Below are 20,082 nucleotides of genomic sequence, written 5' to 3' on the forward strand. Positions count from 1 at the left end.
AAGGAAAAATAAAACTGTTATGGCTCTTGGAAGAAGGGGAGGAAAAAATGAAAAATGGAAAATCGACGGTTGTTGAAGGGAAAAAAAAGAAACAAATTGAAATGTAGACTGTGGACACCAATGTTTATTAATAGTGTGCAACCTCAGTAATGTTCTGAAAGCACACAGATATGGTGTAATGCTGTCTGCATACATTTGACCATCATTGTACTTTCATCCATACTGCTGTACGATCTGTTCATATATTACATTAAGTTGTGTTGTCAAGACAAGTATGAAATGTTATATTATTATTAACAGAACATATCAGTCAAAATGGAAATATGAGAATTTGTGGATTGTTTTGATTGAGTGCGTGTGTTAATGAGGAGAGCATTAATACTGTGATCTGATTTGTACAGGACTCATTCCATACACTGAAGAAATGGGTGAAAGAACTGAAAGAACATGGCCCCGAAAATATTGTCATGGCCATTGCTGGAAATAAATGTGATCTATCTGACATCAGGTAGCAAAATTAGTAATTTATTATGTAACCTCAGCACAGTGTTATATGATGGAATGCAGACCATTGCTGAGAAATGAAACTATTACACAAAAGGGGGTTTATAATGAAAGGGGTTCTCCTACGAACAAAGTTAATTTTAATGTACATTTTAATCAATAGATCTTAGAATAATAATAAGTTCCACAATTGGATGTGTTTACATTTTTTTTCCTGTCTTGAGATAATCTTACAGTATATATGTGCCCCTGCTATGTACTATGTAATGGCCGTGTCTGACCGTACAGGGACATGGCCTGATCATACCACAGCTTCTGGGCCTGGGAGGACGCAAAAGAGAGTATAGAGATAGGATAACATGGGATCATAGATCATTTTTTTGTGAGGTGGAAATATTTCCATGTCTGTTTTTACAAAATGTTTTACCTCAAAGAGAGAATAATTTTCAGTCCTGTGCTGAAATGTACTTCTATTTTACTTTCTCCCCTGCCCAGGAGATGTGGTATGATCAGACCATGTCCCTGTGTTCAGATAAAGCATACAGCTACAGGCTGCAAGCCCCAGCTGTGTGTGTTATCATGGCTGTGTATCAAAATAAGAGTGACCCTGTGCAGCTCTATTTAAAAATAGTTAAATAAATAATTTAAAAAATGGCATGCTGTCCTCCTAAATTTAGATACGCAATCATGATAAAGCTGACAGCTGAGGACCGGTATTCTCAGGCTCTTACCTATGGTAATTGGGCCCCCCAGGCTAAAAATATCAACCTTCAGTTGCCCCAAAATTGTTGCATTCATTTTATGCGACAATTCCGACGCTTTACTCAGCTCATCCAGATTGCCCTGATGTGGTGGCAATTGGGTAATATAAGGGTTAATGACAGCTCACAACTGCAACTAAGCTCTGGATTAGTAATGAATAGGGGGTCTATGAGACCCCCGTTACTAATCCTGAAAGTGAAAAGAAATAAACTAACACCGAAAAAATCCTCTGTTTGAAATAAAATACAAAAAACAATTTACTGTTTTTGCAATTTATTTTTTTTACTCCCCTTATCCAACAGCCATCATTTCGATTATTATGTTGTAAGGGGGCTTGTTTTTTGTTAGGTGGGTTGTAGTTTTAGTGCTCGTGCGCACGTTGCATAATATCATGCATTTACGCTGCGTATTGTACTGCAGAGTAAATGCATGCGTACTTCTTCCCCAGCACAATCTATGTAGATTGTGCATAATCCGTGCGCAAGTTGCTTTTTTGAACGCAGCGATTTGGATGCTAAAATTTTGATCCAAACCCGTGCGTTCAAAATTGCAGCATGTCAATTAATTTGTGCGCTTTGGATGCAGCTCCCACTCTGTCTATGGGAGAGGCAGCATCCAGAGTGCATGAAATCGGCATCTAATCTGCTGAAACACTGCAGTGTTTCTGCAGCGATTTGAAGCGCACACGTGCTGTCAAATCGCTGCAGAAATTTCAGCATGTACGTGCGAACAGAGCCTTAAAGGCCCATTTACACACAATGATATCGCTAACAACATGTCGTCGGGGTCACGGAATTCGTGACGCACATCTGTCACGCTCCCCGGGTCCTCGGCTCCCCTCCCCGGGTCCTCTGCTCCGCTCCCCGGGTCCTCAGCTCCGCTCCCCGGCTCACCTGCCACGCTCCCCGCTCTCCAGCCTCCGGTTCCCGTCCTTCCCAGGCCCCCTGGTCTCCGCTCCCGGCACCCGACGACTTCCCAGGTCCTGGCCGGCTCCCCTGCGTCCTCCTCTCAGCTTCCTTCCCTGGCTTCTGGCACCCGGGCCGCGCGCATGCGCATTAGGGCGCGCGCGCGGTCACTGACCCTTTCTTAAAGGGCCAGCGTCCATTAACAGGAAATGATGCAAAACAGGTTCAGGGTATAAAGGGGTTTATTGTCCAAGGGGGCGGGGCCTGATCTTCGTGTTTCTTAAGCTAGGAGTCAGGTCTCCTGGTGTTTTTGTGATATACTCACCTATCTCTCTTGTAGAGCCGTGCCTGCCTCGCCATCCGGTCCTGACCGAATCCCGAACCCCGAATGCTGTCCATCTGCCATCCTGACAGTCCGTACCATCTCGGATCCCTGCGGTGACCCGTCATCTCGCTCCAAAGGTTCCGGACCCCGCTTGACATCATCTCGGCTTCCGAACCTGAGCTGCGTCACCCGGACTACCACCAGTGACTCCGTGGTCCCAGGGACTTCTCCGTTATCCTCGTGTGCACGGACTGTTCTGCTGTCTATAGTGCTCCAGCTACCGGACCCCTTACCACCATCTAGGAGTTCGGCCCAGTGGATCCACCTCCTGGGTCTGCCCGTCCACCTGGCCCTGACAGTAAGATCAGGCCATGGATCCCGCTGCAGCACTAGCAGCCGTACAGGAGGAACTCCAACGCCAGCGTGAGACTCAGACCCGCATGCTGCAATTCATGTCTTCTGTGGACGCCCGCCTGAACACGCTACAAGCGGCAGTTACGTCTTCAGCATCCCGGGCATCCACTAGTCAGTCCACGGCTCCAGCTCCCGTGGCGACATCTTCAGATACTTCCAGACTTCGTTTGGCCTCACCACCCCGGTACGCCGGAGACCCCAAGACCTGCAGGGGATTCTTAAACCAATGCTCCCTCCATTTCACGCAGCTGCCGCATTTGTTTGCCTCCGACCAAGCCAAGGTCGCCTTCATCATGTCCCATCTAGAGGGTGAGGCACTGGCGTGGATGAACCCCTTGTGGGAGAAGGGGGATCCTGTGACCACGAACATCCAGGAGTTCCTGCAGGCATTCCGTGGCACCTTTGATGAGCCCGGACGCGCCTCCGCGTCCGCTTCGTCTCTTCTCCGGTTACGTCAAGGGACTCTGACGGTGGGCCAATACGCCATCCGGTTTCGCACCTTGGCTTCGGAACTCGGGTGGAACAACGAGGCCCTAACCGCCGCCTTCTGGGAAGGACTCTCGGGGCGAATTAAAGACGAGCTGGCGGGTCGTGACGTACCGACCACCCTGGATGCCCTGATCGCCCTAGCGACTCGAGTGGACATTCGTTTTCAGGAGCGATCCAAGGAAGTGTCCCGTGAGAGACGTCCGGTACGGCATTCCTCTCCTCCGCAGAAGCCCGCCGTACTTCAGTCATCGACAGCTGGGGTTCCCATTCACGAGCCCATGCAGATCGACAGAGTGCGGCAGTCTGAACAACGTCGAGCTGAGCGGCTCGCCAAGGGCCTCTGCTTTTACTGGGGAGAGGACACACACCTGCTACGCTCCTGTCCAGAGAGGCCGGGAAACTCCAAAGCCTAGGGTTGGTAGGAGAGGCCACCCTAGGTGCTGGGACTCTCTCAGACCCGGTTACGTGGACTGTGCAAGTGACAACGGGAGAGACGCGGTTCACGGCTGAGGCATACCTCGATTCCGGGGCAGCAGGCAATTTCATCCAGCAGGCCACGGTGGACAAGTACCAGGTGCCTGTTACTCCACTCGACAAGCCCCTCGTGATTGCCTCTGTGGATGGGAGACCCCTCTCTGACACCATCTCCTGGATCACCAAGCCGGTGGAACTGCGTATCGGTGCCCTGCACACCGAGAACATCGCTTTCTACGTCCTCCCACACATGTCCCATCAGATCCTGCTGGGTCTTCCCTGGTTACGGACACACGAACCGTCAGTCAGCTGGGGCACTGGCGAAATCACCCGATGGGGCTCTTCGTGCCATGAGAAGTGCCTGAAGACTATACAACCCATCCGACGACCTCCGGTTCCAGAGAACCTACCGGGGCTGCCCTCGGCCTATTGGTCCTTTGCAGACGTCTTTGATAAAAAGGAATCCGAGGTACTTCCGCCACATCGTCCTTACGATTGTGCCATCGACCTGCTCCCTGGAACAACACCACCTCGAGGACGGATATATCCATTGTCTCCAGCCGAAACAAGGGCCATGTCTAATTACATCACAGAGAGCCTGGCAAGGGGATTCATTCGGAGATCCTCCTCTCCTGCTGGAGCAGGTTTCTTCTTCGTCAAGAAGAAAGAGGGCGACTTACGCCCATGCATAGACTACCGGGGTTTGAATCAAATCACCGTAAAAAACAAGTACCCTCTGCCGCTCATCCCCGAATTGTTTGACCGGCTTAGAGGAGCTCATGTGTTCACCAAGCTGGATCTTCGGGGTGCTTACAATCTGGTACGCATCCGCTCTGGGGACGAATGGAAGACCGCGTTCAATACGCGCGATGGGCACTATGAATACTGCGTGATGCCCTTCGGCCTGTGTAACGCCCCAGCCGTCTTTCAAGAACTGGTGAACGACGTTTTCCGGGACCTTCTTTACGTCTGTGTAGTAGTGTATCTGGATGACATCCTTGTCTTCTCACCGGACCTCCAGACCCACAGAGAGAACGTACAACTGGTTCTACAAAGACTGAGAGAGAATCGCCTGTACGCCAAGTACGAGAAGTGTGTCTTTGAGCAGTCTTCTCTCCCCTTCCTGGGGTACATCATCTCTGATACTGGACTGCAGATGGATCCAAAGAAGGTCTCCTCCATTCTCAACTGGCCTCCTCCTTCTGGACTGAAGGCAATCCAACGCTTCCTGGGATTCGCCAACTACTACCGCCAGTTCATCCCTCACTTCTCTGCTCTGACTGCTCCTCTCTCCGCTTTGACCAGGAAAGAGGCTAATCCCAAGGACTGGTCCCCTGCGGCCGACGCCGCGTTTGGCTCTCTGAAGCGGGCATTTGCCTCCTCTCCTGTACTCCACCGTCCGGAGTTAAACCGCCAGTTCACCTTGGAGGTGGATGCCTCCTCCTCAGGAGCCGGAGCAGTGCTCATGCAGAAGTCCTCCTCCGGGAAGATGGTGACTTGCGGATTCTTCTCCAAGAGCTTCTCAGCGCCTGAACGCAACTACACCATCGGTGACCGAGAGCTCTTGGCAGTCAAACTGGCTCTGGAGGAATGGCGCTACCTTCTGGAAGGAGCAGTATACCCCGTGATTATTTACACGGACCACAAGAACCTGGAATACTTACGGTCCGCTCAGCGACTGAACCCACGGCAAGCCAGGTGGTCCTTATTCTTTGCCAGGTTTGATTTCCAGCTCCATTTCCGACCCGCGGACAAGAATGTACGCGCTGATGCCTTGTCCAGGTCTTTCATGCCCATGGAGCAGGAGGAAGAGACTACCCAACCCATCATCTGTCCTAGCAAAATCATTCCGGTGGCCCCTGTCACCCTGGCCCAGATACCGCCCGGGAAGACCTATGTCTCTGAGACAGACAGGCAAAAAGTCTTACACTGGGGTCATGCCTCGAAAACAGCCGGTCATGCTGGTCAGAAGAGAACTTGGAGTGCGATTGTACGTCACTACTGGTGGCCATCCCTTCTCACGGACGTCGCTGCTTTTGTCTCTGCCTGCTCCTCTTGTGCCAGGAACAAGACGCCCAAACACCTGCCATATGGCCGTCTTCTGCCTCTGCCGATACCCTCAGTTCCGTGGCAACACATAGCGATGGACTTTATTACGGACTTGCCATTGTCCTCCGGGCACACAGTTATATGGGTCGTGGTGGATCGGTTCTCTAAAATGGCTCATTTCGTCCCTATGGCTGGACTGCCCTCTGCTCAAGAACTCGCGGATGCCTATATACATCACATCTTCCGCTTGCATGGCTTTCCATTACACATCGTATCCGACAGAGGAACTCAGTTCACCTCCCGCTTCTGGAGGGCTCTCTGCAAACATCTGGGAGTGACTCTGGACTTTTCATCTGCATACCATCCTCAGTCTAATGGCCAAGTGGAGAGGGTCAATCAAATCTTGACCTCTTTTTTACGTCACTATGTCAACGCCCATCACGACGACTGGTCCACGCTTCTTCCTTGGGCTGAATTCTCCCATAACCACCACATCAGTGAGTCGTCCTCCAGCTCTCCCTTCCATGTCGTTTACGGACTACAGCCCTCCGTCCCATTGCCTGTATCCCCTTCTTCGGATGTCCCTGCTGCTGATACTGTAGCCCGTGACTTTGCAACCATTTGGGACTCTGTCAAGGCGTCCCTTGGGCGTGCTTCCCTACGGATGAAACGACACGCAGACAAGAGACGTCTGGATCCTCCGTGTTTCTCTCCTGGAGATCTCGTCTGGCTTGCATCCAAGTATGTCCGATTGAAGATACCATCATACAAGCTGGGTCCTCGCTACATCGGGCCGTTTAAAGTCCTCAACAAGATCAATGAGGTCTCCTACAAGCTACAGCTCCCGGCCACGATGAGGATACCCAACTCATTCCACGTCTCCCTGCTCAAGCCGGTTGTCCTTGGTCCCTTCTCCGCTGCTGCCAGTCCGGCACCTCCACCTATTGCCGATGACAACATCTATGCGGTAAGGGATATCGTGGCCATGAAGACCGTACGGGGTCGACAGTTCTTCCTGGTGGACTGGGAGGGGTATGGTCCTGAAGATAGGTCCTGGGAGCCCAGGGAGAACGTGGGCACTCCTCTGATCCGTTCCTTCATGTCCCGGTTGCGGGGAGGGGGTCGTGGGGGGGGGTACTGTCACGCTCCCCGGGTCCTCGGCTCCCCTCCCCGGGTCCTCTGCTCCGCTCCCCGGGTCCTCAGCTCCGCTCCCCGGCTCACCTGCCACGCTCCCCGCTCTCCAGCCTCCGGTGCCCGTCCTTCCCAGGCCCCCTGGTCTCCGCTCCCGGCGCCCGACGACTTCCCAGGTCCTGGCCGGCTCCCCTGCGTCCTCCTCTCAGCTTCCTTCCCTGGCTTCTGGCACCCGGGCCGCGCGCATGCGCATTAGGGCGCGCGCGCGGTCACTGACCCTTTCTTAAAGGGCCAGCGTCCATTAACAGGAAATGATGCAAAACAAGTACAGGGTATAAAGGGGTTTATTGTCCAAGGGGGCGGGGCCTGATCTTCGTGTTTCTTAAGCTAGGAGTCAGGTCTCCTGGTGTTTTTGTGATATACTCACCTATCTCTCTTGTAGAGCCGTGCCTGCCTCGCCATCCGGTCCTGACCGAATCCCGAACCCCGAACGCTGTCCATCTGCCATCCTGACAGTCCGTACCATCTCGGATCCCTGCGGTGACCCGTCATCTCGCTCCAAAGGTTCCGGACCCCGCTTGACATCATCTCGGCTTCCGAACCTGAGCTGCGTCACCCGGACTACCACCAGTGACTCCGTGGTCCCAGGGACTTCTCCGTTATCCTCGTGTGCACGGACTGTTCTGCTGTCTATAGTGCTCCAGCTACCGGACCCCTTACCACCATCTAGGAGTTCGGCCCAGTGGATCCACCTCCTGGGTCTGCCCGTCCACCTGGCCCTGACAACATCCAGCGTCGTTAGCGACGTCTTTGCGTGTAACAGCTCCGAGCGAGTGTTAACGATCAAAAATACTCACCTAATCGTTGACACGTCATTCATTTTCAAAATCTCGTTGGTCGTTGTGGACACAGGTTGTTTGTCGTAACTGAGGCAGCACACATCGCTACGTGTGACACCCCGGAAATGACGAACAACAGCTTACCTGCGTCCTCCGGCAATGAGGAGGGCGTGTTGTTAATGCGGCTGGTCTCCGCCCCTCCGCTTCTATTGGTCGGCCGCTGTGTGACGTCGCTGTGACGGCGCACGAACCTCCCCTTTAACAAATAGGTTGTTCGCTGCCCACAGTGATGTCGCTAGGAAGGCAAGTATGTGTGCCTGTTGTTAGCGATATGGTGCGCCACGGGCAGCGATTTGTCCATGACGCACAAACGACGGGGGCGGGTACGCTCGCTAGCGATATCGTAGCGTGTAAATGGACTTTAACACTATTCACTTTAAAATATAGATGTACTGAAAAAGTTGGGTTAAAAAAAATTCCAAGCTGACTGGTTTTAAAAATTTCATAAGATTGTAAAATAATATTTGGATTGTGACATTTTCTTTTATACTCAGGGTACATAATTCTTTTTAGGGGTGGGATAACATGGAAATTGACCGAAAAACAGAAATTCTGATGTTTTGATTTGTTCTTTGGAGCATTTATATGTTTACAGATCTGACTGACTCTTATGGGCATTATGATACCAAATATGCCTATTTTTACATTCTTTAAAGAGGTATTCCCATCTCCGAGATCCTATCCTAATATGTAGTAGGTGTAATAATAATAATATTAGCAAATACCTCCAATTAGAAATGTAGTATAGTTGTTCTGAAAAGCTATGTCACTCTTAGCTATCCAAGGTTACTGCCATGCAAGTTAGTTGATTGTGGTTGTAACCATGGATACCTAAGCTACTGCCATGCCTGCACATGAGGTAAGTGACATAGCTTATCAGGAAAACTAGAATTGCTGTTTTTCAATCAATTCCCATGTTACCCCCCCCCCTCCCCGCCCCCCAAAAAAAGAATGATCGTATGTATCCTGAGTATAAAAATAAAAAAAAGTCACAATCCAAATATTATTTTACAAACTTCTGAAATTTTTAAAACTAGTCTGCTTGGAATTTTCCACCCCCAATTTTTCAGTACATTTATATGGTAAAGTGAATAGTGTAAAACTACAACCCACCCAACAAAAAACAAGCTTAGAAAATAATGATAAAGACTGCTTTTGAATAAGGGGAGTAAAAAAAAAAACAAAGGTGCAAAAAAATAAATAGTTTTTGTTGAAAAAGGGTTAATTTGGTAAACTGCCATACTGCCAGTTCTTCTGCAGTTTAAAAAAAAGAATAGTAAACAATATAAATGGTAAATAATGGTTAATAAAAGTTAAAAATAATAAACTATTTCGTACAGGAAGCAAGACGGCCTCAAACTTCATACTCTTGGTAACCTCAAGCCTCTGGAATTTTGAAACATATTGATTCTTTTAACTTTTTTAAAATGTAACAGCGACCACAGGTACGGGATTCACACTGTATCAGAGACCTCTTGTGGCCATTAGGGAGAATACATTTTAGGTGAAATGTTCACAGCTGTTCAGTGATCTTTCTAGTCACTAGGATTGGGTGGACCTAGACTGTGAAAGTCTGGATCCGCGCGGTTTCAAAGTTGCCGGGTGCCACATCCAGATCAAACTGCCGGAATCCTGGGCCCGGGATAAAGGAAAGATAAAGAAAATAAGAATGAAGCGAGCGCTTCATACTTACCCAGGCTCAGGCTTTCCCCCCTACCGGCCAGCCTAGCATCTGTGATTGGTTGCAGTCAGACGCGCCCCCAGCCTGTGTGATGGTGTCGGCCTGCAGTCATTGCTTATCGCGGCTCATTCATTCTCTACACTCACAGCGGGCAGTCGTGTTTTATGGCTGTGTGCTGTGATATTCAGATGTAGCAGAGCTGGAATCGCCATGGGACCTTGTGTGGATTACGTCGGACCTGCAGGGTTGTTTTGGGGGATTAATAGAGTGGTGAAAGAGGGTAACTTTTTTGTATTTTATTCCAAATAAAGGATATATTTAGGCTTTGTCTCCCAGAATCTCTGCATTCTGCTCCCCATAGACTTATATGGGGCGGATTCCGAACCAGATCCAGATTTTTTTAAACGAGAGCCGGTGTTTTGCGAGTCCGTCCAGCTCTATTAGTCACATAATATATTGAAGTGTAGAAAGCGAAACTTTATTATCTCGTTACTGTTTATTGTCACTGCCAAATATCAACCCGCTACCAAATTTAGCTTATACCTAAATTGAGAGGATTTTGTTGATTGCTTGTTATTTTTTTTATTTTTAGCTTAACTCACCTCCTGAGATATAGATCTTGTACCGGGTTTTCCCTGATATATAATACAATTTGCAGAAATTATTACATAGTATGGTCATACAAGTCCCAAGTTCAGGGATGACAACATTTTTACAAAATCAGGAGCATAGATACAAAGGAAAGGAAGGCATCGATCATACACCATTGTCCAAAAATAGATCCGTTCAATTGTCCAATAACTAACCCCTTCACCTAAGGCCTCATTCATGTGTCCATGATTTTTCACATTCACAAAAAATAGTCCAGGTTTTACCAGTGTTTTGGATCTGATTTGCATCAGTATTTTGGATCTGATTTTCACCAGTATTTTGGATCTGATTTTCATCAGTGTTTTGCATCTGATTTTCACCAGTGCTTGTGTGTCCATTTTTACCATCTTGATTTCATCAGTGATTTTCATACAAAAAATAACTAGATATATTACAAGATTTCTCGTATTCATTGCAATATTAATCAGATACAGGAAACAGATTGCACACTAAGTGCATGTAAGTGCCATCCATTATTTTCACAGACTCAGAGTCTTTTTTGTCTTTGATTTGTGGCACAAAAAGGGACATGTCTCCAAGATATTTTGTGGACACAAAGGCATTGTGAACAGCTCCATAGATTTTACAGACACTTGGACATGTGAACAGCCCCATAGATTTTGCAGGGTATGTGTTTTATCAATGAAAATCATCAGAGATTCGCCCACAGCTGTTAACCTGTAATATCCCACTGTCAATCACAGACACAGGGATTTAACATGCAATGGCAGGGGGGTACATCATTCCCGAATCTCATCAGTGCTCCCGTGACATCATGGCAGGGCACCGATGGGTTGTGATGACAGTTGTGGGTCTGCTGATGACCCCTGTGTCTGTCGTTACGATTGCCGGCTGTGAGCTGACATTCATATATCGTGATTTCTGCTGTACAGAGCAGAACTGATGTCTTGCTTTGTACCGCACAAGCGATCAGATGATCACAGTTTCAAGTCCCCCAAGGGGACTATTAACTACCATAAAAAGTGGAAAAAAAACAATTTTTAAAATATGAAAAAAATAGAAAAACAACACAAGTTGAAATCCCCACCTTTTGCTCCTTTAAAAATAAAACTGTAAAAAAAAGACAAACAAATTTGGTATTGCAGCGTTCGTAAAGGTCAAATCTATGAAAATATAAAAATAAATAAGTACAATTGATAAACAGCGTAACCAGAAAAAAAAATGAGAACACCAGAATACATTTTAGGTCTCCTTCAAACGTCCGTGTCTCCGGTATGTGTTTGGTCCGTTTGCTCATGTGCCAGAGACACGGGCACACGTAGACCCATTAAAATCAATGGGTCTGCGCTCACGTGCGTGTTTTGCCATGGATTGTGTTTCCGTGTGGAGCATACGTGTGCCCGTGTGCTCCACACGTAGACATGTCCATTTTTCTCCGGCATCACTGGTGTCAAACGGACCGCACACGGACCGCACGGATGTGATCCATGTGATACGCACTGGAGAAAACACATGTGTGTGAAATAAAAAGAATTTCTATTCCAATGAGATCATTGAGCCCAGAGCTTAAAATATCCACTATTTGGACAACACCTTTTTTTTCCCCTTGTTCGCCCCCATAAAAATAAATAAGCCTATTCTCAACCCTGGTGCTGCCGTGGTTTCAGCGGTGCCTGAAGCTGTGTTCCCAGAATACCCCCCCCCCCCCGTGACATTGTTATTGTCTCAGTGATTTAAGGAACTCCCATACACATGAAATAAAATGTGGCTAAACCTCCTTATATCAGCTTCCTGACTGTCACCATTCAGATGATGTCGCAGGTGAAAATGTTTGGCTTGTTGGCATGTATTTTTTTCCTCTAGGAGATAAAGTGCTCCAGAGGAGACTGACAGTGGCTCTCTCATGGAGAACACAAGAATGCATGGATGAGCATTACTGTGTAGGAGCCAGGAGAGATAGCCAATAGATTAACGTCTATGGTTTGCTTTACTCACACTGTTCCACATCATTTTGTATTGTTGGATGATATCTATATCTTCAATGTTTCCAACCGTAATGTTCTGCATTTTTTCAGGGAGGTATCAATGAAAGATGCCAAGGAATATGCTGAGTCCATTGGAGCAATTGTTGTTGAAACTAGTGCAAAGAATGCCATCAATGTTGAAGAACTCTTCCAAGGCATAAGTAAATATTCCATCCTATAATCAAATTATATTTAAAAATGTTTCGTCTACATCAGTAAGGATTAGGAGAATGCTTCCCTGCAAGCACAGTGCTGTCTAAATCAGTTTTTCCCAGTGTTCTTAAGCCCTGCACTCCTGCTCTTAAAGAAAACTTAAGGCTATGATCATACACTGAGCATGAGTATAGTGTGCATACCCTATGGCATGTACCACAGCTTGAGAACCTATGGACTAAATTCGCTGTTCCAAAAGAGACTACGTTGTCAGCTAAGCACTAAATCATCAAAACAGATAATAAAATACAGTAAGATAAAACAGAGAACAGTTAAGCGGGCTTTACATGTTACGATATTGCTAGCAATTGCTAGCGATATCGTATGCAAAAGCACCCGTCCCCGTGGTCCATGCGATTTCGTGCGATCGCTGCCGCAGCAAACATCATCGCTACGGCAGCGTCACACGCACTTACCTGGTCGGCGGCGTCGCTGTGACTGCCGAACTACCCCTCCCTCAAGGGGGAGGGACGTTCGGCATCACAGCGACGTCACCGCGACATCACTAAGCGGCCGGCCAATCAAAGCAGAGGGGCGGAGATGAGCGGGACGTAACATCCCTCCCACCTCCTTCCTTCCGCATTGCGGCCGGCGGCAGGTAAGGAGACGTTCCTCGCTCCTGCGGTGTCATACATAGCGATGTGTGCTGCCACAGGAGCGATGAACCACATCGATAATCAACCATTACCGATTTTTGGTTTTGGGACGACCTCTCCATGGTGAACGATTTTCATCATTTTTGAGGTCGCTTAAGGTCGCTGGTAAGTGTCACACGCTGCGATATCGTTAATGACACCGGATGTGCGTCCCTAACAACGTGACCCCGACGATAAAACATTAACGATATTGTAGCGTGTAAAGCCCACTTTACAGACGCATCTGAATCTTATCTAATGGTCCATTTAGACGAGACAATTATTAGTGAGAGAACGTTCAAAGGAATGCCCACTCCTGAGCCCTTCTAAACAAACTAGTAATCACTGACAAATGGCTCTTTTCCTAATTTGGTGAGGTGATGATTTTTATATTTTCTTTATAATCTTTGTTATCGGCAGCACCTTGCCCTATGTAAGCAGGGGAGGTGCTGTCCCCTATTACTGTTTTGTCAGCCTGTATAACTCTCGATAACTTGTATATTGCAGATTGTCCTCTCTAACTCTCATGATACACTGGGCCTCTTGTATTAATATTGTGTCATACATTAAAAAAAGTTGTCCATCTTTGGGGACAATTTATTTACTTTTCCATTAATGGCCTTGGGATAGGTCATCAATGTTTGATCAACTGGGGTACGAAACCCCGCACCCCTGGCGATCAGGTGTCCCTGGTGCCGGCGGTAGCAGCAGGTGCCCAGAAATGCTCATTTCCGGAGCTGCCCTGTCAACTGATACCAGCTGCTGCCAGGTACTGTACATCCTCCTCCTATTCAAATCAACAGTAGGTGGATGTGCAGTTCCCAGCCGTGATCACTATGAGTACACGGGGCAGCTCTGGAACTGAGCATTTCCGGCTGCCTACTGCCATCACCAGTACCGAGAACAGCTGATCGGCAAGGGTGCTTGGTGTCGGACCCTGGCCGATCAGACATTGATGACCTATCCTAAGAATAGACCATCAATGTAAAAGTAGCGGATAACCTCTTTTAATGCATGTATTTGGGCTAGAAGCTGTTGCATTTAGGTTTAATTAAACATTTTGCAGCATTTGTCTTTTGTCGTTTCTCTGTTGCTGGCTACAGAATGAGTTAACTGAGAATCGGTCAATGAGATCTTTCTTACAGCATAGCAGTATGATAGTTTGTATCTTCTATGCAACTTTTTCTGAGATCCTCTAAGCTAATTTATAACAGTACATACACATCTCATGATGTTATAGATGTTTTGTTTACACCTTATAATGTGTGTGGTTGGTACGTGCTTTTTCTAGCCAAAACTGATGACACTGAATAAGAAGAAAGATATATTTTAAGACCCTCACCAATGCCAAAATTGGGGTTCCAAAGTGAGAAGTAGTGAGCATGTGCAACCAGTGTTCCATCCAATGTCTATAGCAGTGTTTCTCACCTGTGGTCCTCAGACCACCGAACAGGTTCTGATGATTTGATATTTTATAGCCATAACTTGAGCCAATTTCTGATGTCTTACTAATAATTCTATCAGATGTGAAATACTGAAAGCCTGAAAACATGATGTGCCCAAAGGAATTGAGAAACGCTTGTCTATTGGAGTGCTTGTATACACATACTCTCTACCATTCACATAGGGGACTCTGAACCACCCGTTCTCGGAGTCAGTGGGGATGTTAGCATACCATAATTGACAATAAATGGGCAATATTTAACACATATATGTATATTATAGGTCAGAGAATCCCTCCACTGGATCCACATCAGAATGGCTCTAACGGTGCAATGAAACTTGGAAGACAATCCTTACAGCCTTCAAACAGATGCTGCTGAACTAATATATTCCGAGTACATAGAATCATAACTGTTCAACTCACGGAGATGGATAAAGACGTGGAAGTAAATGACCATTAAATGCGAAGAAAATATATGTTCATGGCACAAGTATGTGTAGGCTGAGTTCCCAGTTTGCATTTTTGCCTGCATTTAATTTTAGCCAAAAACAGGAGTGGAGCCCACAGGGAAGAGAGGTATAATTAAAAGTGCATACAATAACTGCATTAAAAACGGCACCAAAATGGAAAGTAAGAAATGACTCTAAGGGGTACTTTGCACACTGCGACATCGCTAGCCGATGCTAGCGATGCCGAGCGCGATAGTACCCGCCCCCGTCGCACATGCGATATCTTGTGATAGCTGCCGTAGCGAACATTATCGCTACGGCAGCTTCACACGTACTTACCTGCCCTGCGACGTCGCTCTGGCCGGCGACCCACCTCCTTCCTAAGGGGGCGGGTCGTGCGGCGTCACAGCGACGTCACACAGCAGGCGGCCAATAGAAGTGGAGGGGCGGAGATGAGCAGGACGTAAACATCCCACCCACCTCCTTCCTTCCGCATAGCCGGTGGAGGCAGGTAAGGAGATGTTTCTCGCTCCTGCGACTTCACACACAGCGATGTGTGCTGCCGCAGGAACGAGGAACATTGTATCTCCTATTGGTGCGACATTATGAAAATGACCGACGCTACACAGATCACCGATTTACAACGCTTTTGCGATCATTTATAGGCGCATCTAGGCTTTACACGTTGCGACATCGTTACCGGCGCCGGATGTGCGTCACTTTCGATTTGACCCCGACGATATCGCAGTAGCGATGTCGCAACGTGCAAAGTACCCCTTAGGCTATGTGACCACGGGACCATGTACCCGTGGATTTTGCCGCGGAAAACCTGTGGATTTATCTGGATTTTCTAGATAAATCCACAGGTTTTAGCAAGTACAGACACTCCCCATGTTATCATATGGGACATGGGTGTGCTGTGTCCATGCTGCGGTATGTGTGGCTGCGGAACATGCTGTGGATATCCCGCAGCCACACGTAACTGCATGTCAATTATTTCTGCTGAATTACCTGCGGAAATCCCAGCCCTCCACTATGGAGATAGAGACCGGGACTTCCGCAGGTAAGCCGCATGAATGTCCGCAGGTTTTCCATAGATATTTTGCTGGAATCCCGCAGCTATGTATAGCTGCGGATTCTGGGGAGCTGCTGTGGGAAACCTGCGGAAATACCTGCGATATATCCGCAGGTACAATGTTTCGTGGGCACATAGTCTTAGGTGTAACATTATTGCATTTTTTATTTGCAGATAGAAAACTATCTTGATTCTGTTACCTGTACTAAGCAAGTACTGTAACCATATAATGGTATTACTTTTTACAATTAAAGGGGTTGTTCATTTTCAGGAAAGTAGGTCCCAAACTCTAAAAATAACTAAAATTACAGACTCAGCATGTACTTACCTAAAAAGGATGCGTAATGGCAACAAGGCAACTCGGAATACCCGTTATATCTAAGTGGGCCAAAGTCACCAATCTAATGTGTATGGAGGCAGATGTGCCCAACCTTAACTGGAAAAAAAACTGCTTTTAGAAGTATATAGCTGCAGAGAGCATTCTTGTTTATATGAGATTGGGAGAGGCAGCTGAACAAGCACCGCCACCTTGAAGGGAACCTTTCAGCTGAATGATGATGCCAAAACTATGGGCAGCAAGATTCAGAGTCCAACTCTGTGCTTTAAAGCAAGCATGGGCAAACATATTTCAAAGTCAGCCAGGGAACTTGACGCTTTGATGATTAGTCCAAGAGACATGTCCCAAGTGGCATCTCCACGCTGCACTCATCTTAAGTGACAGGCCTCTCCCTATGTATGTGGGTGTGTTTAAGTTGATACCTACCATTTAAGGAGAGAGCGGTGGGAAGAAGCTACCGGGGATCGACCTCTTGTAGTCACCCAAGCAGCATGGGCCTCGCACAGCTTTTTAAGAGTACAGTAACATATGTCTGCCTGACATGACCGAGCCACTGTCTGATTCATGCTGCCCGTAGTTCACTTTAAAACTGATTCGTCACATTAGCTTTTACAATATGAATTGCTTTCGTTATTAACCCCTTAAGTCTACATAATAGATTTATCCTTCATGTGTGCTGGTAAATTAGTGCTCCTTGATGAATCAATCCTTCGTACTGATTCGGCAGCTACTGTGTCTGTCCCCTGCTCGGGTGGAATTTCAGGGATTGGAGAGGACACTGATCCCCAAATTTAACTGTTTGGTTCTGCAAAATTGACAGCTTTCTGTATATACAGTTAGGTCCAGAAATATTTGGACAGTGACACAAGTTTTGTTATTTTAGCTGTTTACAAAAACATGTTCAGAAATACAATTATATATATAATATGGGCTGAATGTGCACACTCCCAGCTGCAATATGAGAGTTTTCACATCCAAATCGGAGAAAGGGTTTAGGAATCATAGCTCTGTAATGCATAGCCTCCTCTTTTTCAAGGTACCAAAAGTAATTGGACAAGGGACTCTAAGGGCTGCAATTAACTCTGAAGGCGTCTCCCTCGTTAACCTGTAATCAATGAAGTAGTTAAAAGGTCTGGGGTTGATTACAGGTGTGTGGTTTTGCATTTGGAAGCTGTTGCTGTGACCAGACAACATGCGGTCTAAGGGACTCTCAATTGAGGTGAAGCAGAACATCCTGAGGCTGAAAAAAAAGAAAAAATCCATCAGAGAGATAGCAGACATGCTTGGAGTAGCAAAATCAACAGTCGGGTACATTCTGAGGAAAAAGGAATTGACTGGTGAGCTTGGGAACTCAAAAAGGCCTGGGCGTCCACGGATGACAACAGTGGTGGATGATCGCCGCATACTTTCTTTGGTGAAGAAGAACCCGTTCACAACATCAACTGAAGTCCAGAACACTCTCAGTGAAGTAGGTGTATCTGTCTCTAAGTCAACAGTAAAGAGAAGACTCCATGAAAGTAAATACAAAGGGTTCACATCTAGATGCAAACCATTCATCAATTCCAAAAATAGACAGGCCAGAGTTAAATTTGCTGAAAAACACCTCATGAAGCCAGCTCAGTTCTGGAAAAGTATTCTATGGACAGATGAGACCAAGATCAACCTGTACCAGAATGATGGGAAGAAAAAAGTTTGGAGAAGAAAGGGAACGGCACATGATCCAAGGCACACCACATCCTCTGTAAAACATGGTGGAGGCAACGTGATGGCATGGGCATGCATGGCTTTCAATGGCACTGGGTCACTTGTGTTTATTGATGACATAACAGCAGACAAGAGTAGCCGGATGAATTCTGAAGTGTACCGGGATATACTTTCAGCCCAGATTCAGCCAAATGCCGCAAAGTTGATCGGACGGCGCTTCATAGTACAGATGGACAATGACCCCAAGCATACAGCCAAAGCTACCCAGGAGTTCATGAGTGCAAAAAAGTGGAACATTCTGCAATGGCCAAGTCAATCACCAGATCTTAACCCAATTGAGCATGCATTTCACTTGCTCAAATCCAGACTTAAGACGGAAAGACCCACAAACAAGCAAGACCTGAAGGCTGCGGCTGTAAAGGCCTGGCAAAGCATTAAGGAGGAGGAAACCCAGCGTTTGGTGATGTCCATGGGTTCCAGACTTAAGGCAGTGATTGCCTCCAAAGGATTCGCAACAAAATATTGAAACTAAAAAATTTTTTTGGGGTTTGGTTTATTTGTCCAATTACATTTGACCTCCTAAAATGTGGAGTGTTTGTAAAGAAATGTGTACAATTCCTACAATTTCTATCAGATATTTTTGTTCAAACCTTCAAATTAAACGTTACAATCTGCACTTTAATTCTGTTGTAGAGATTTCATTTCAAATCCAATGTGGTGGCATGCAGAGCCCAACTCGCGAAAATTGTGTCACTGTCCAAATATTTCTGGACCTAACTGTATGTGTATATAAAAAGGCCTGTCAATCATGCAGTGTTGGGAGGAAAAGGGCTCGCATCAGTGACTAGTCATCAGTCACCTCCTTAAGGGTCATATGTTTAAAGTAAGGTTTTTTTCTGAAATACCTCTGTTACAGAGTGAACAAGTGCACTTGTAATAATAGGGCCTATGCCTGATTCATAATGTCTGCGGATTGGGCAGTATATATCACATCAAGGTCTCCTTTAACTTAATTTTAGATCATCTAAAACTGTTTGGTAAATCCTACTACATTCTCTACTCTCAGCTCCTTGACCTAAATATCGCAAGATATGTGAACCTCCACACATCTACATTGTCCTTCCCAGTGACACCAACAAACTTATGCTTAGTTAATGTGCCCTGTTAGGTCATGTGGAAGTCATAAAGGGAGGGGGTCTCAGGGACACCTTGAGCCAAAATGAATAGTTGCTAAAAATGATAGTCTTCAAGTCTTGACATCATAAACTTGTATTATTTGTTTGCCCATACATCTAAATAGGCACTACATAATACTGCATTTCCCCCATTTGTGGACATCCATCTGATTATCAACGATTTTAAAAAATGGTCCAATCAGCCACATAATGCACTTTGACAAGAATGTACTCCATTGGAAATGACAACCAACGCATGCTCAATAGAGCAAGGATTAATCCAGACCCTGAAATGGGTGTCACTGATGATGCTTCATTTCAGAGAGGGGGCAGCCTCAGCCCACTGATGACGTTTCGTCTGAGTATCCTAGCATACACTGGGATTCTCAAACAAAGCGTAATCTAAAAACGGACAAACAAACAAAAAAAAAAGTAGTTATTGTACTGAGGAAATGGTAGGGACTTTAAAATTGAAGTATATTAGAAAATAATTATATTATGGCATTAAATAGATAGACATTCAGGATGAAAATGAATGTATGTTTTGGACACCCCTTTAACGTAGTTGCTAATTGTCATTTTGCACTTGCATGTCAACAATTTTAACACCTAAATGAAAATTTTTAAAGAAAATATGGTCAAATATAGCCTATTTTTAGGATTATCACCAAATAAAGATTGACATATAAATTCAGAATATGATAGTGATATTTGTATAACTTTTATATTTTTTTTTAGAATGTTTTGTTCAGTTCAGAAAATCTTCAGATTGTATTGACAA

The 20,082-nt window shown here is 46.3% G+C and overlaps 1 protein-coding gene across 1 annotated transcript in view; it reads left to right on the top strand.

Moving 5' to 3' along the window:
• Positions 1-17,790, top strand: part of RAB31 (RAB31, member RAS oncogene family) — a 62,638-nt gene extending 44,848 nt beyond the window's left edge. Inside the window, exons 5-7 of the mRNA XM_075316399.1 lie at positions 402-508; positions 12,321-12,430; positions 14,843-17,790. Of these exons, the coding sequence (XP_075172514.1) occupies positions 402-508; positions 12,321-12,430; positions 14,843-14,940 (315 nt within the window). The 3' untranslated portion in view covers positions 14,941-17,790. The remainder of the gene's footprint in view (positions 1-401; positions 509-12,320; positions 12,431-14,842) is intronic.
• Positions 17,791-20,082: the final 2,292 nt, after the last annotated feature.

The sequence above is a fragment of the Anomaloglossus baeobatrachus genome, chromosome 6 (genome assembly GCF_048569485.1).
Source record: "Anomaloglossus baeobatrachus isolate aAnoBae1 chromosome 6, aAnoBae1.hap1, whole genome shotgun sequence".
Lineage (NCBI taxonomy): Eukaryota > Metazoa > Chordata > Amphibia > Anura > Aromobatidae > Anomaloglossus > Anomaloglossus baeobatrachus.